The sequence below is a fragment of the Pogona vitticeps genome, chromosome 10, assembly GCF_051106095.1.
Source record: "Pogona vitticeps strain Pit_001003342236 chromosome 10, PviZW2.1, whole genome shotgun sequence".
NCBI lineage: Eukaryota > Metazoa > Chordata > Lepidosauria > Squamata > Agamidae > Pogona > Pogona vitticeps.
Window position 1 is genome coordinate 13475133 of NC_135792.1, and position 15485 is coordinate 13490617.

The window sequence follows — 15485 nt, forward strand, 5'->3', positions numbered from 1 at the left end:
CCCCCTGCAAGAAGTGGAAAGTTCCCAGGGTATAGGGGTTGGCCAGGTTGGGTTTTCTTTCAAAGAAGGTCAGTGAACTGATTACGGTTTTGTAAGAGCCCGTGTGAGTTAACTGTTTAAGCGCTGAACAAGGACTCAAGATATGGGTTCAGATCCTCACTCAGTCAAGAAGCTCATTGAGTACCCTCAAACTAGTCATGCTCTCTCAGCAGACCACAGGACTGCATGAGGAGAAAGCAAGGAGAAAGCAGCAATCCTTGAAGAAAAGATGCAAGATAAAAATGTTAACTAAATAAAATAACTGTTATTATGGATTAAATAAAATAAAAATAAATAAACAAGATACACTTTTATTGACAAATAGACAATTTATTTATTTATTTATTTATTGGACTTATATACCGCCCCATAGCGCTACAAGCACTCTCCGGGCGGTTTACAATTTTAATTATACAGGCTACACATTGCCCCCCCAGCAAGCTGGGTACTCATTTTACCGACCTCGGAAGGATGGAAGGCTGAGTCAACCTTGAGCCGGCTACCTGGGATTTGAACCCCAGGTCGTGAGCACAGTTTTAGCTGCAATACAGCATTTTAACCACTGCGCCACAAGTGAAGCATAGAAGAAGAAATAAGCCAAAGCCCATCGCTCTCACTTCATTTCCTGAAGGAAGGGGTTCCCAGATATCACTGGACTTCCCCTCACAGAAACCTAACCAGTAGAGCCTATGGTCAATAATCTTATCAATCGTCATTGGAAATCCAAGAGTGGAAACCACTGCTCTAGGGATACAGCCAACACCACAAAACCCTATCAGTTTATTAAGCTGAAACATTCAGCTGTCTGCTGTGTCGCCATCCCCGACTGATGAAAACAATTCCTCCATCACATGGAGGCAAAGAAAGTTGTTTGTAGTTGTACCTGGGACTGACTGATTATATGTAACTCAATGGAGTCTTGTGCAGAGCTATGTACAGAATATTCTAGAATTGAGTAGCTAACCACACCACCACTGCGCATGTCCAAGCGCATCTCAGCAAAGGTTCCTTGGTTCCAAGCCTGCTGTCCAAAAAAATTAAAAATAAAATCCTAGGAACAAAGCATCAAAGGAAGTAGACAGTGGGAGGGTTGCCAATTTGTATACGCCCAACCCAAGAACCACAGTTAGGAGAGGAGCAAGCTACTCTTATTTTTTGTGGTCTTTGATTCATATACATGGGTAAAAGGCAAATTTACATACCGGAACAGAGCCAGCATCAAGCAAAAACTGTTCAAAGGCGTGTGCTGAACAGGTAAACCAAACAGCACTAAAAACAACTTAATCAATCACATTACTGCAGAGCCATAACCAATCAGGCAGGCAAGGAGGACTCAGAATATAGGGTTTACTTAAAAATTAAACAAATAGCAAGCTTTCATGGATGAAATCTACTTCCTCAGGATCTAAACACATCCCCTTCATAGATGGTGCAAAAAATTGCCCAGAAATTGATGTTACATATCTGGGTGAGATGATCAGTTCTTCTTGTGAGGCTAAGATCTACTGTCTCTATAGCAAGATTTGGCATCGTTTACAACCTGGCTCTTTGTTTCAAGTAAGCAATGTGAATGGGTGGGGGTGGTAATCCTAGTGTAATTTGCAGGCTTTTCATCTCAAGAGCCACTTCCTTTGAGACCAAGGACTCCAATATAACATGGTTCCCTTTCCCCAAGAGTTCCCCTTTCTGCCACCCCATCCACCAAGTCATCTCTACTCATTAGAATCAAGTCAAGGATAACTAATCCTCTAATCTCTTCCTTCAGTTTTTGTAGGGGAAAATTATCACCAACACAAGCTAGAAATTTCTTAGAAGGGCTACGTTTGGCAGAATTTGCCTCCATCAGATATCACGGGAACTGAAGTCTTCCATTTACTTTGTGTCTCTTTGAAATTCTTGCAATTGATTTTTCAAAGATTTAATCCACATCTTCTTCAAAATAAAATTCTGTTCCAGTTCTGGAATCTGCTTCCATTTTCATTTGTATTTGGGTCAGGGGAGAAGTAGTTTGAAGAAACCCCATACAGATTAAATGCCATCAACTTAAGCTTTATACTACCAATATTTTAAGGGAAAACAAAGAGACCTATTGATGCCATTATCTTAGGTTCCCATTTTAAATAAAATGAAAGATTTGCCACTATCATCTAAAATCCACCACCAAAAAAACAGGCAAACCATTTTGCTCCAGCGCATTGCATCTGTGATGGAGGGGTTTTTTTTTGATGGGGAAGAGCTTAAGTTAAGACTCTGACTGGGACAGAACTCATCCAAGGCTTACTTCAATAGCAGCACACTATATTTACTCTTTATTTAAAGCTTATTGCATTTTGACATCCTCCCATTAATAAAGGAAGAAAGCTGACAGAAGCCTTGAAGAGTCTCTGCTCCACAGAGCCTTGCAGAAAGTTGGAGGCCATATAACGGCTGGCAAATGAAAAAGTGTACGGATAAGAAAAAAGGGTTATTTTAGAAAGCAAATCAGACATCAAGCCTTTGAAAAGCTGTAGTGAGCAGATGTCACCCTTGCATGCAGTAACACCATCCCATCATGTCTATTATTTATCCGCAGTAATAAAATGTGTCATTTGTAAATGGACCATTGTAGAGATGACAAGTGCCACTCACTTCACTTGTAAATGTCTGTGCTGCTTTTCTTTTGACATGTGTTTTAGCCTCACCTTGACATTCTGGGATTTCGGGCACTTTTACTGACAGCGCCATTTTAATATAAAACTGCCCAAGGATACAGCACAGATTGGTGGAGCTGCAGTAATGATTGAATCAAATCCACAGCTCTTAAAGAAGAAAGAGGAAAAACTGTGCTGTCGTCATCTGCATAAAAGCTGAAGAAACCAAGAACAACAAGCGCAACCCTAAACTGACAACCAAGAATTCCTTTCAGTAAAAGAACTAGGTTAATCTTTTTCCAGCTACAACTCCAAAGCAGGCATATGGTACCTTGATTTATCATGGCATGAGCTTCCACAGTTTTGAGCCTATTTCTACAGAATGCATTTCTTCACCAGATCAGATCATTTCATTTTTCTTTAAATCCAAGTTTATTCACTTTTTAAAAACACAATGATAAGGAACGACACCTTTCCTCCATCTCTTTTGTGGGGAAAACATTTGCTAGATGTTCAAAACAGAATCTGAACATTCAGCTGTATCTGTAACAATTAAACCACCAAGCAAATTGTATGTTATATTTAGCAACAAGCCATCAAGTTCTTTCACAGTGGTCTTCTTTAAATTAAAAAGGCTCTCTTTAGCTATTTAGTTTCATAGTGAATGCTAATCCAGATAATAAAACCATAACAGAAGCTCCAAAGTTATGAGGAGAAGTAATAAACACAAGGAATTCTGGTTTACATATGCTGCAACTACAGGGCAGATAGAAAATTCCTAGCTAGAAATTTCAAAAATACATCTTTAACTATATATTTATATATTACACTTGGAAAGAGCTGGAACAGATGCATATTATGGGGAGAGCACATTTATGGCAATCCTGCAGCATCTGGAGGACTAAAAGCTACCCAACTGCCCCTTATGGATGTCTCCACAGTGGAAAGAGCTGGTAATATTTTCATAGTTAATTGTTTATATTTTGTGTAAACCGCCCAGAATAGACATGTTCTAGATGGGCAGTATATGTTTAATGAAATAAATAATAAAAACAGCTAGGGCTTGGGAGACTGGATGTTGCTGCTGCACACGGACACAGGAGCCCAGAGGAACACGGGGAATGACCAAAGAGCAGTTCCCAGCTTTCCCTAGACGGCAGCAGCCACTGATCCTGGACACCCTTTCCATGATCCTTTCCCATGGTTCCTGGCACCTAGGCACGCGATGGTGAATCCAAACTCTGTGGTTCCCATGATACTTTCTTCTTTCCCTGCCCCAAATGCCATCAGGTTTGCTCAGGAAAGAGGAATGACAAGGTTTTTTTAAAGGAAGCCCCCAAACCACCACTATTTCCAAGCAGATATCGATTCTCAAAGAGTGAGAATTTAATCTGACGTGGTTTCAGGTCTCTTGCTAGAGAAACAGGGATAGACCAAATCACTCATCACGAAAGCAATTTCTACTTGGTGGAACTGCAGCAGCTAAATGGCTTAACGCTACTGGTACAGTTTATATCACTGGCAATTCTATCTTAACACCTGTGGTATTATGAAGACAATTAAGGATCTATAACACAATGAAAGCCATAAAGCGGTATGGAAGTTGCCATTTACTAAGGATACTTAATGCCAACCCCTTGCATAATCTTTTCATGGTATCTCTTTCTGGCTTCCAAAATACATTTAGATCTGAAGCATTAATATTGCAAAAGCACAATTTACATGGACATTAATTTTTCATCATAAGTGAACCCCTAAGACAGATCAAATGAGAGGAGGAAGACAGATCTATGGCATCTTATTTACTTGTGATTAGCTTCCTGACTCGGGAGAGCACACATGAAACCAGGGTGCTTTAAAAATAAAGTGACTGGAGTTAAATTAGGTGAAGTCATCAGAGTGAGTTCAAATAAAAACTACTGCATACTTATTTCTAGATTAACATTTTCTCTTTGTTTTTCCCCCAATCGAAAAGGGTTGTGTTCTGTTTAAAATTAGTATGTTATATGGGATAAAGAAATAGATGAAATAAACTAAATAATGGTATTGCACTGGTGGGCTGGCTTCAACACCTAGGCACCCATTACATCGTCATTTAAATAGTAAGATCTTTAACCGGCCAAACATCATGGGAATCTGTGCTGGATACCAGCAAGACAGCATCATATATATGTAATCGAACGAGGTTTGGGAAGTTGGAAAGTTCTTCTAACTTTATTCCTGAAAACACGGGGCATGGAAATGATATGGGCATAGGAGTAGATCCAAAAATCCACTTTCAGTGGTGGAAAGGCCATTTTCATACCATGCACTATAATGCAGCTGAGAATAAGCAATTCCCAGCTAAGACTGTACCATTTCCTTCCCCCTCAGCATGACAAGCACCGTTCTAGACTTGAAGAACACTGACTTCGAAATTAACGGCCAAACAGCCCGAAAAACCTACAACAACCATCGGATCCCAGCCGTGAAAGCCTTTGACAATACAAATCCACAACACTTTCAAGTACATTTTCCCAGGGCTATTTCCATTATATTTTGCACTCCCAGTGTTCTTCAAGTCTAGAACAGGGCTTGTTTTTACTCAGCATTTCCTTAAGAGCTGGAAGAGGGGCAAAGATGACAGAACAGCTTAACTGTGAAATATATGATAGATGTCGCAGATTTGACGACTTGTTGAAAGGGCAACATAACCTTAAGCATTGCCACAGAAGACTGACCTCCTCAAGAAGGAAAACACTCCTGAAAAATAAAGGCTGTAGAACATTATCAAGTGCCTAAGATACCAAGGGCTAGAGACACAAAACGTAGCTTTGAGCTCTTTAAGGACTGGCAAAGTATGAATCAGATTAATTTTAATAATGACAAGCAACCACAGCAACAGCTGTCTCACCAAGGACAGTGTTGTTACAATTGTCTAACTTCTTCCAGTGACCGGCAGTTGCAGGGGACTTGCAAAGCCGATGGAAGCAAAGAAAATGGCCCCCACTCTAGCAGATTTCTGGGTAAACAGAAAATGACAGCTGTTTGCTACCAGGAGGAGTGACACCATGAAACAGGCAAGGTTGGAAAGAGAAGTACATGAAGGACCTTTCATTACATATGCCAACTTCAAGCTGAAAAATCTTCCTAAAGAACCTTCACCTCAACCTCGTAAGAAAAACAACATGTTGTCAAAACTACATGCTTGTAATATCAAACTCTCTCGGCGTCAGAATTGGCCAGGAAAAAAGAATTTTCTCCAAGTGATTAAATTGCATGCACAGCCAACCATTCCTCAGTGGAGTTTACAACAACCCTCATAGTTCTCATCCCACTCATTTCCACAATAATTCTGTCATGCAGGTAAGATCGAAAGAAGAACTGATTGACTGTGTGAGGTTGGTGGCTAAGTTAGGAATCAGAATTTGGTTCTCTCTGATTTTGTTCTTATAAAATCTCTATACCACACGGGCTCTAGTTTTATCCCATTTGCACTGTCAAGCCTGCCATCTTCCTGCTTTCTTTCCAGGGAATGGCAAGCAAAATGGAACCAACAGCAATAGAAAAACTCTTCAAATTCAGTCATAGAATACTTGAGTCGAAAGGGGCCTATAAGGCCATCGAGTCCAACCCCCTGCTTAATGCAGGACTCCAAGTCAAAAGCAAAAGCAAAAAAAAAAAAAAAAAAAAAAAACAGCAACAACAACCACTACCACCACCAAATTGTGCTGCTTATATACCGCCCTATAGTGCTTCAAGCACTCTCTGGGTGGTTTGCAAGTTAATTATGCAGGATACACATTGCCCCCCTCCCCCTGTGAGCTGGGTACTCCTTTTACCAATCTCAGAAAGATAGAAGGCTGAGTCAATCTTGAGCCAGCTCCCTGGGATTGAACTCTGGGTTGTGAGCACATTTTTGGCTGCAGTACAGCACTTTAACCACTGTGCCATGAGGCGTTTCGAAGCAGATCTGACAGATGGTTGTCCAGTTTTCTCTTGAATGCCTCCAATACACCACTACACAGATGAGCAACTTCCAACATGAAAGAACTCAAATACCAGGACAAAGTGAACACTTACAAACTCATTTATTTAAAGGCATGGAAAATCAAGAGGTGTGTTGGACATATATGCCAACCTACCACTAGTCATACCCAATAAGTTAAGACTTTGGATTTAAAATAGACATGTCATTACCTTTCTGAGAATCGATAATAAAATTCCCCTTTTGATTCCCTCCAGTAATACAATAAGAAACACCATCTCCATCGGGATCAATAGCGTGTACTGCTGCTATCAATGTGTTGGGACCTGCATCTTCAGAAACGAAACTCCTGTAGCTGCCAAACATATAAGGTGAGATGAGGTTACCGGTACAGATTAAAGGGAATTCAAATATGAGTGCTAGACGTAATTGAAAGAAATCTCTGAGACAATGACTATCTTTCTGCCCAGCAGCAACAAAAGACCACTAAGCCCATCACTAGAGATAGGCACAAATTACCAAACTGGCAGTTCGTGCTGATTCGTTTTTTGGCCAAACAGGTGTTCAGCACTTCCCAGCTCTGCCTCCTCTGGCGGGCACCCACTCAGAGGCAGTGCCTGGAGGAGGCAGGGCAGGGAAACCAGGGCACTGCCTCTAAGTGGGCACCTGCCAGAGGAGGCAGAGCTGGGAAGCACCAAACACCTGTTTGGCCAAAAAAAAAAAAAAAACCCAAAGCAAAACACTAGTTCAGCAGTTCATGCCCATCTCTATCCATCATAGAAACAAGAGAGCCTGCTAAAAAGGGAGCATAGCTTGATGGCCATTTGTCACCTCCTTGTCTCCATTTGTGCCTGAAAATAAAGGCTTGATGCACAGGAGTGCAGTCCTACAAGGAATCAGAATAAACTGATTTTACCTTCATGGTAAAAGACCATTATCTTCTGGTTTCAATATGGGTTTGCTCTGAGTACTACTGAGGTCGTATATGGAAACTATTTACATGTGCAAAAAAAATTAAGACATGTCTTGTGTGTTGAAATAAAACTAACATGTAAAATGAATAGCTACAGAAACATCATGCTATTTCATAGCGTAAAATGCTTTCTCTGTAAGTATTATGCTGCGTTTGAAGAAACTATAAAGAATGCACAGCAAGAGAGCCAACACCTTTTAACTGACTAATTAAAAATTGAAAATGCTACAAAATGCTACCAAAACATTTGACCTCTTCTGTTCTGCAACTCTGGCCTTAGGGAAACAACCTGGGTCTTAAGAGATACGGTAATTTATCACTTCCACATGGTGGTCATCATAAAGCTTGGATACAAAAAAGAAGGACTGGAACTAAGTGAGGAGAAGAAGACTGGAAAGATTTCGGAGTAGCAATTATACAACCATGACAGCAATAAAGTACTCTCAATTCCAATCACACTACAAGTTATACAAATGAAATGAAGGAATCTTTGTTTGGAAAGAATGTGAGCCCAGCTGAGTTCTGGTATTCAGAATATATTCTTTGGCTCAATTTTTTTTAATTCTAAGCATATGTCTATTTACACTGGGTGGTGTTTGGTGGATGTTAGGGTTCTGGTTAAAAAAAAAACCCCAAAAACAGCCAAGAATATTTCACAAAAATAAACTCTGTCATCCCTGGTGGATAGAACTTTTGCATTACAGCACAGGGCTAAACCTCTCTCAATTTTAAGTCCAGTAGCTTATAACATAATATAAAACTAGACAATACATTTATCATGTTCCCCCCCCCCCGAAATGCTCCCTAAGTGGTAGAAAACATCTGTTCGTCATAAGATGTGATTTTCTTCACCTATATATCTTGCATTTAGCATGTTTTGTTTTGTGATTGATCTCAGAGAAGCCAAAAGTGCTCAGTTTTGAAGTCTGGTTGCTGAAGAAATCCTGTTGTGAGGGGTGAAAGAGGATAATCATTGGGAATATGCCTTCTTGCAGTATTTAATTTCACCCTCACACCCTTCTTGAAGTTGCAATCAGTTCCCACCCACCCTGCCTTCAGGAAGATAAATGTGATCTTTTAAATAGTTTTTATTTTTTACAATGTGTTAACAGCAGAGATGGGGGTATTTGTAAGCTAGTTCAATTCGTAGGCTAGTTCAATTAACCCCAAGAACGACTGAGCATGCTCAGCATATTGTATGAGATGCTGACAGTTACTGGGAGGGAGTCAGAAAACTGGGTGGGGAAATAGAACGGAATATTCTGGAAAAATGCAGGGCTGGCTGACTGGAATTTTAAACAGGCACTAAAATACTTCATTTTTGCAAATAAGCCTTTACTTTAAAGTGCTTTATAATGTTCAAAACACTTTGCCTGCATTCCGGGAGGGATTTTATCCTCAGAGACAGCTCAGATTGCAGAATCCACTCCCTGAGGAACTACAACTGATCTCCATTCTCTGAGCTTTTAGAAAAGGTGTCAAAACACATGTTCTAACTTGGGCTTTAAAAAACTGCTTTCTGTGGCAGTAATTTTGTTTTCATGATTTGAAGGATGTTTTGTTGTTCCTTTACATGTTTTATGATGTTGCTGTCTTTCTTATTTCCATTTTTTGCACACTGCTTTGGAAAGGATGTAAATATCATAAATAAATAAAATGAGATTTTAAATTAATAACAAATAAATCTTTAAAAACTTTACAATACTTATGTAAGATTCTATAGTGCTATATTTGTTTTACTATTAGGAAACTCAGGGTGAGGACAAGCAGCTTTGCATGAAAAAAATCATTTAAAAGAATTTAAACAAGATATTTACAAGTCTACTTAATGACAATAGGTAAAGGTTCCCCTTGACATTTAGTCCAGTCATGTCTGACTCTAAGGCATGGTACTCATCCTCATCTCCAAGCCATAGAGCCAGCGTTTGTCTGAAGACAGTTTCCGTGGTCACGTGGCCAATGCGACTAGACACGGAACGCCATTACCTTCCCATCAAGGTGGTACCTATTTATCTACTCGCATTTACATGCTTTCGAACCACTAGGGTGGCAGGAGCTGGGACAAGCGACGGGAGCTCACTCCGTTGCGTGGATTCGATCTTACAACTGCTTGTCTTCTGACCTTGCAGCACAGAGGCTTCTGTGGTTTAACCCGCAGCGCCACCACGTCCCTCTTAATGACAATAGCTCTTTCTTAATATTTTGACTTCACTGCTAGCACCACTAGGAATACTGGACAAAAAGCCACCCACAACATTAATATCTGCAGCTCTAATATGTACTTACACCGGTTGTGAAAACCTGGGTGGTTCATCATTGACATTTGAAATACGGATCCTGGCCATTGCAGTTCCAGTCCTTGGTGGTTCTCCTTTATCAACAGCCATTATTACAAACTCATAAAGGTGATTAGGACGTTCATAGTCCAGCTCTGCTGTTGGGAAGATAGTGCCTTGGGCAGAAATTCTGAAATCAGGGCTCAGAGTGTAATATTGTATTTCTGCATTTTCTTCAGAATCACAATCACTGGCTGACACTGTTAAGACAAAGTAGGATGGAGAGCTTTGACTGTCCAAATGGCAATTGCAAGACAGTTTATTTCTTATTTTATCTGTTACATATATACCGCACTTCCCTCCAATGTGCCCAAGGTATCATAGATGGTTCTCTTCCTCCTCCCCACTTTACTCCTGCAACAAACCCAATGAGTTTGCTCAGTCTGTACTGTGGCCTGGATTTTGGCTGGACTGTCTTCCATCTTAAGTCTTAAGATCAAGCTAGAGAGAGCAAATAAAACTTTGCTTTGACTCAAGCTTACTTGTTGCCTGCAAACTGCTGCCTCCCACTGTTGATTCATTCCCCCACTGCCTCTCCCCATTCTACCTTGCCATACATGGAAGGTTTAAAAAAGCCAGAACTTCCTTTTGCCACAACACACACCATCACAAGAGAAACACCATCACAAGCAGAGCGAGCCACAGTCTCTAGATGAGGTCGGTTCCCAACCTTGGGCAAGCCAGGTGTGCTTGGACTTCAACTCCCAGAAACCCCAGCCAGCAGAGCTGGTGGTGAAGGCTTCTGGGAACTGCAGTCCAAGAACACCTGGGGGAACCCAAGGTAGGGAACCACTGCTCTGGATCAAGGGGCTGGCTCTCTGCAGCAGTGGCTCCTTTTCTTGATATGTTTCAAGGGAAGGTCCTTGAAATCAAAGCATGACAGGGTCACCTGCAACACCTTTTCACTTACTATACCACTTACAGCTCTGTCCCATAACTAGCGACATCTTTGCCTTGACTACTTTTACATCTTCCCTGTGACCATGGAACAACATTCAGAAGATCTTTGCTCAGGTGGACCACATATGAGAGAAAGATATAGACTCTCCCCCCCCCTCTCAAAACAAGAAGGCTAACCTTGCAGAAGTGCAGTTGCTGGAGTTACCGATTCAGGAACATTGTCTTTGGTGTAGATGGACTGCTGGAATTCTGGGGCACAGTCATTGACATCTGTGATTACAACCCAAATCTGAAAGGACAAGGTGGCAAAGCATTTAATAGGAACAAAGTGGGTCACCAAAGTGTTTCCAATGTTTAGCATGTTTGATGCTAAGAAATGCCTCAGGAATTGTTGAAAAAAAAGTAGTAGGGGTTCAAAAAAAAATTATAAAGTCTTGAAATAAAAACAGACATTTCGCCTAAAATAGCTAAAGTATCTCCTTTTCACCAGAACCACAACTCAAAACACTGAGATACTGAAACTCCATGAGCATTGAAAACAGTGTTTCCCAGCCTGTTTTCCAAAGGGGTCATGGGTCACTTTATATGTGTTTTTAAATAATTTCTTCCATGACCGTTCATAGCCAGATATTAAAGTGAGTGTGCATATGTATGTATGAGAAATACACCCTTTGGGAGAGAAAGATATCTCTACTTTCTCAGAAGGGATGACTTTACCCCATCAAAAATGCCTTTTCACGCAAAAGTGGTGGTGGTGGGTGTCACAAGTTAATAGGCTGTTATGAAAGGGGGTTGCAAGTCGAAAAAGTTTGAGAACCACTGATCTAGCTCATGCATGCTGTCCCAGGAAGATTTTTACAGTACTCTTTACAGTACCCACACAAATGTTTTTATCCTTTTTTAAAATGGTCATTTTTTAAGTGACCTTTGCCTTCTGAGGAACTTGGAACTGGGGAATTTTGCCCTGTTTCAACCTAGTGACCCAGAAGAGTCCCCACAACCGGATTACATTAATCCAGCACCCCATCACCTTCCAGACTTAGGCCCTGGTCACATGAGGGGAAAGTTCTTTAGTCATTTCCCCAGATAGTTTGTTGCTTTTTTTCCCCTAGTCATAGGACGCAGAGACAGGATTGAGACATTTTCTCAGCCAGCAGTATAACTGCAGAACATTTCCACATTGCCAGGAGAGTTGTGTGATTTTGCACCTTTGTTGTACTGGGACATTCCATACCGGGATTGCCTGTTTGCACAACCTGCCCTTGTTCTTTCCAGAATTGAAGCCAAGAAGGTGGCCGCCACTACTGTGGCACACACATTATTTGTTAAAAATTTTCATGCCCACTATGTACATCAAGATGTTGGTAAAAGTATGTCACCGGGCGAGAGGACTCTGCCATTACACTACTGGTGAGTAATAATTTCTTTTTATTCTATGGGAAGATACACTGAAATGTTGGAATGCCAATTTCACTGAGGGGGTGATCGCCAATACTGCTGCGTGGATGTCCCATGTCTATTGTGTGCAATGCATTTTTGCAGGCGCAACCAGTGTTTCCGTTTCAGGAGCAGCCAGTGCAACAGAGGAATGCTTTCCTAAACAGAACCCCCTTCCCAATCAACGTTCCCTCGAATTTCCAGCCCCTGTATGTGAGTCCACTGCCCCCCCATGAGGGATTCTGTTGCTACCAGAATGAAAGGGGCTGGAAACGATCGCTTGTGCACTGTGGGTGCACAAGCAAAGAGGAAAGCTATCTGGAGGGGGAGCCAAGCCAAGCACACTTGCACAGTCACAGACCTTAGAAAGAGCCTTGTTTCTGATTGGTATATGTATCGATAAATATTGTTTTTCAAATATACAGCAGTACCTTGACTTACAAACGTCTCCACTTGCAAACGTTTCGAGTTATGAACAGCTCCGTTCGCAAAAAGAAAGGTTACTTACCTGTAACGATGGTTCTTCAAGTGGTCATTCTGTGAATTCACACAAAGGGTTAATACCAGCGCCAGCGTTGGGCCTCTCGGAACATTTTCTAGCTGCAAGAGAAAAGTAACAATGTTTAGGACTACCCCTACTGCGCACGCCCAGCCTAACCGTCCCTCAGTTCCATTTGTCCGCCATAGGCCCTCGATTCATAGAGATGCCAGTGACAGACAGACAGAGGGGAGGCCGGGCGGGATTGTGTGAATTCACAGAATGACCACTTGAAGAACCATCGTTACAGGTAAGTAACCTTTCTTTCTTCATCGTGGTCTTCTGTGAATGCACACAAAGGGTGATTAGCACGCTTACTAACCGGATGGTGGGCTGTCACTGAAGAGCCGATGCTAGCACTGCCCTCCCGAATCTGGTCTCCTCTTTTGCCCTCACGTCCAATCTGTAGTGGGTTATGAAGGTAGAGGCGTTGGACCATGTAGCGGACCGGCAGATGTCGGGCAGGTCAACGCCACGGAGTAAGGCAGTCGATGAGGCTTTAAGTCCTTGTGGAGGATCTCTGTGGTTGAGCTCGTAGGCGAGGGCGATGGTCGATACGAGCCACCGAGAGAGCGTGGACGGCGAGGCCGGGCAGCCCTTCTTTGGGCCAAAGTAACAAAGAAAGAGTCTGTTGGCCAGGCGAAAGTCCTTGGTTCTGGACACATAAAAAGCCAAGGATCGTCGAACATCAAGCATGTGGAGCATGCGTTCAACGTCAGTAGTCGGAGACGGAAACAAAGTTGGCAGAATAAGTGGCTGATTGACGTGGAAGTCGGAGACCACCTTCGGAAGAAAAGAGACGTCCAGGTAAAGCATAACCTTGTCCTTAAAGAATTGGAGAAAAGGTTGGTCATGACGGAGAGCTGCCAACTCGCTAGCTCGACGGGCAGAGGTGATAGCCACTAGGAATAGCGTTTTAAAAGAAAGCATCTTGAGGTCACAGGTAGCCATGGGTTCAAATGGGGGTCTGGATAGGGCATGCAGAAACAAGTGTAGGGACCACTGAGGGAGTGGAGGACGAACGGGAGGTCGGAGGTTAGAGAGACCCCTCAAAAACATCCTGACAGTGGGGTGGGAGAAAAAACGGGAAGAGGGAGAAGCTCTGGGCTGGAAGAAGACAACTGCAGCCAGGTACACCTTGATAGTAGAGATAGACAGGTGGAAATCAAACAGGTAACGGAGATACTGCAGAAGCGTAGAAAGAGACACAGGGGAGGAGGCGAGATCCCTCTGCTGGGTAAATTTCAGAAAGCTTTTCCACTTGTAGGCATACAAGCGAGACGTGGAGGGCTTGATGGCGTTGGTCAAGACCTCCTGAATTTCTGGACGATCCTCCACGCCGTCAGATGGAGCGTGTCGAGGTCGGGGTGAAGGACTTTGCCTGCTTCCTGGGTCAGCAGGTCCGGCCACAACGGAAGGGTTACTGAGTCCACAGCCATGCTGACTAGAGTGGGGAACCACACCTGGCGAGGCCAAAAAGGTGCAATGAAAATGGCCGGAGTCATTGAACGTCGGAGTTTGATCAGGGATCTCTGTATCAACGGAATCGGTGGAAATATGTACAAGAGACCCTGGTTCCATGGGATCATGAACGCGTCGCCGAGCGAGTGGCGACCGAGACCTGCCCGGGACGCATACCGGGAGCATTTCGCGTTGTGAGGGGATGCGAACAAGTCCAGCACTGGGGTCCCCCATTGGCGGCAAAGGTCCTGGAAGACCAGAGGGTTCAACTCCCATTCGTGTGTCTGATGTTGAAGTCTGCTCAGAGTGTCCGCAACTGTGTTGTCCTCCGTGGCTACATGGATGGCCACTGGGTAGATATGATGACGGTAACACCATTCCCAAAGGAGGATGGAGAGATACAGGAGTGAATGAGAGCGGGTTCCGCCCTGCTTGTTGACATAGTGCATTGTGGTAGTGTTGTCCGTCACCAGCTGAACTCCGCGGCCGCGCAGCAAAGGAAGGAAGGACCTGAAGGCCTTGATAACTGCCAGCAGTTCCAGGTGATTGATGTGGAACATGGCTTCCTGTGGTGTCCAGAGGGCGTGAATGGTGTGACGCCCGCAGTGCGCCCCCCAGCCGGACGGACTGGCGTCCGTTGTGACTTGAACGGTGAGATGGAGTGGACGAAAGGGCCGGCCAACCGTGAGATGGGGTGTGTACATCCACCACTGGAGCTGTCTGGTGAGCTCCGGGGTGACACGAAGGCGCTTCCTTTGGCTGTCCATCATAGGGTCGAAAAGGGTGAGGAACCATGATTGGAGCGACCGGAGTTTGAGGCGAGCGTGAGCTAGCGCCGGTGTTGTAGAAGGCATCAGGCCGAGGAGGTGTTGGGCGTGATGGGCTGTCACCCGAGCACTGGGAAGAAATTTCCTGATGGCTCGTTGAATCTTGTGTATCCTCTCTGGGGGGAGAAAGACTCGACCTTTTACAGCGTCCAAACAGACCCCTATGTATTGAACTGTTTTGGAGGGAATGAGCTGAGACTTCTGTTTGTTGACAGTGAGACCGAGATTGGAGAGGAGATACAGGATGAATTTTGTGTCTTTCAGGGATTGCCTTCGTGAGGTGGAGACTACGAGCCAATCGTCCAGGTAAGGGTAAACGTGAATGCCCCTGAGACGAAGGTAAGCTGCCACTGGAGCCATGACCTTGGTGAAGGTCC

The 15485-nt window shown here is 43.2% G+C and overlaps 1 protein-coding gene across 1 annotated transcript in view; it reads right to left on the minus strand.

Annotated features, from left to right (window-relative positions):
* LOC110082029 (neural-cadherin) overlaps positions 1-15485 on the minus strand; it is a 146162-nt gene that overhangs the window by 69997 nt on the left and 60680 nt on the right. The window contains exons 5-7 of the mRNA XM_072980430.2: positions 11023-11134; positions 9896-10145; positions 6849-6991 (exon numbers count right to left, since the gene is read on the minus strand). Coding sequence (XP_072836531.2) covers positions 6849-6991; positions 9896-10145; positions 11023-11134 — 505 coding nt within the window. The remainder of the gene's footprint in view (positions 1-6848; positions 6992-9895; positions 10146-11022; positions 11135-15485) is intronic.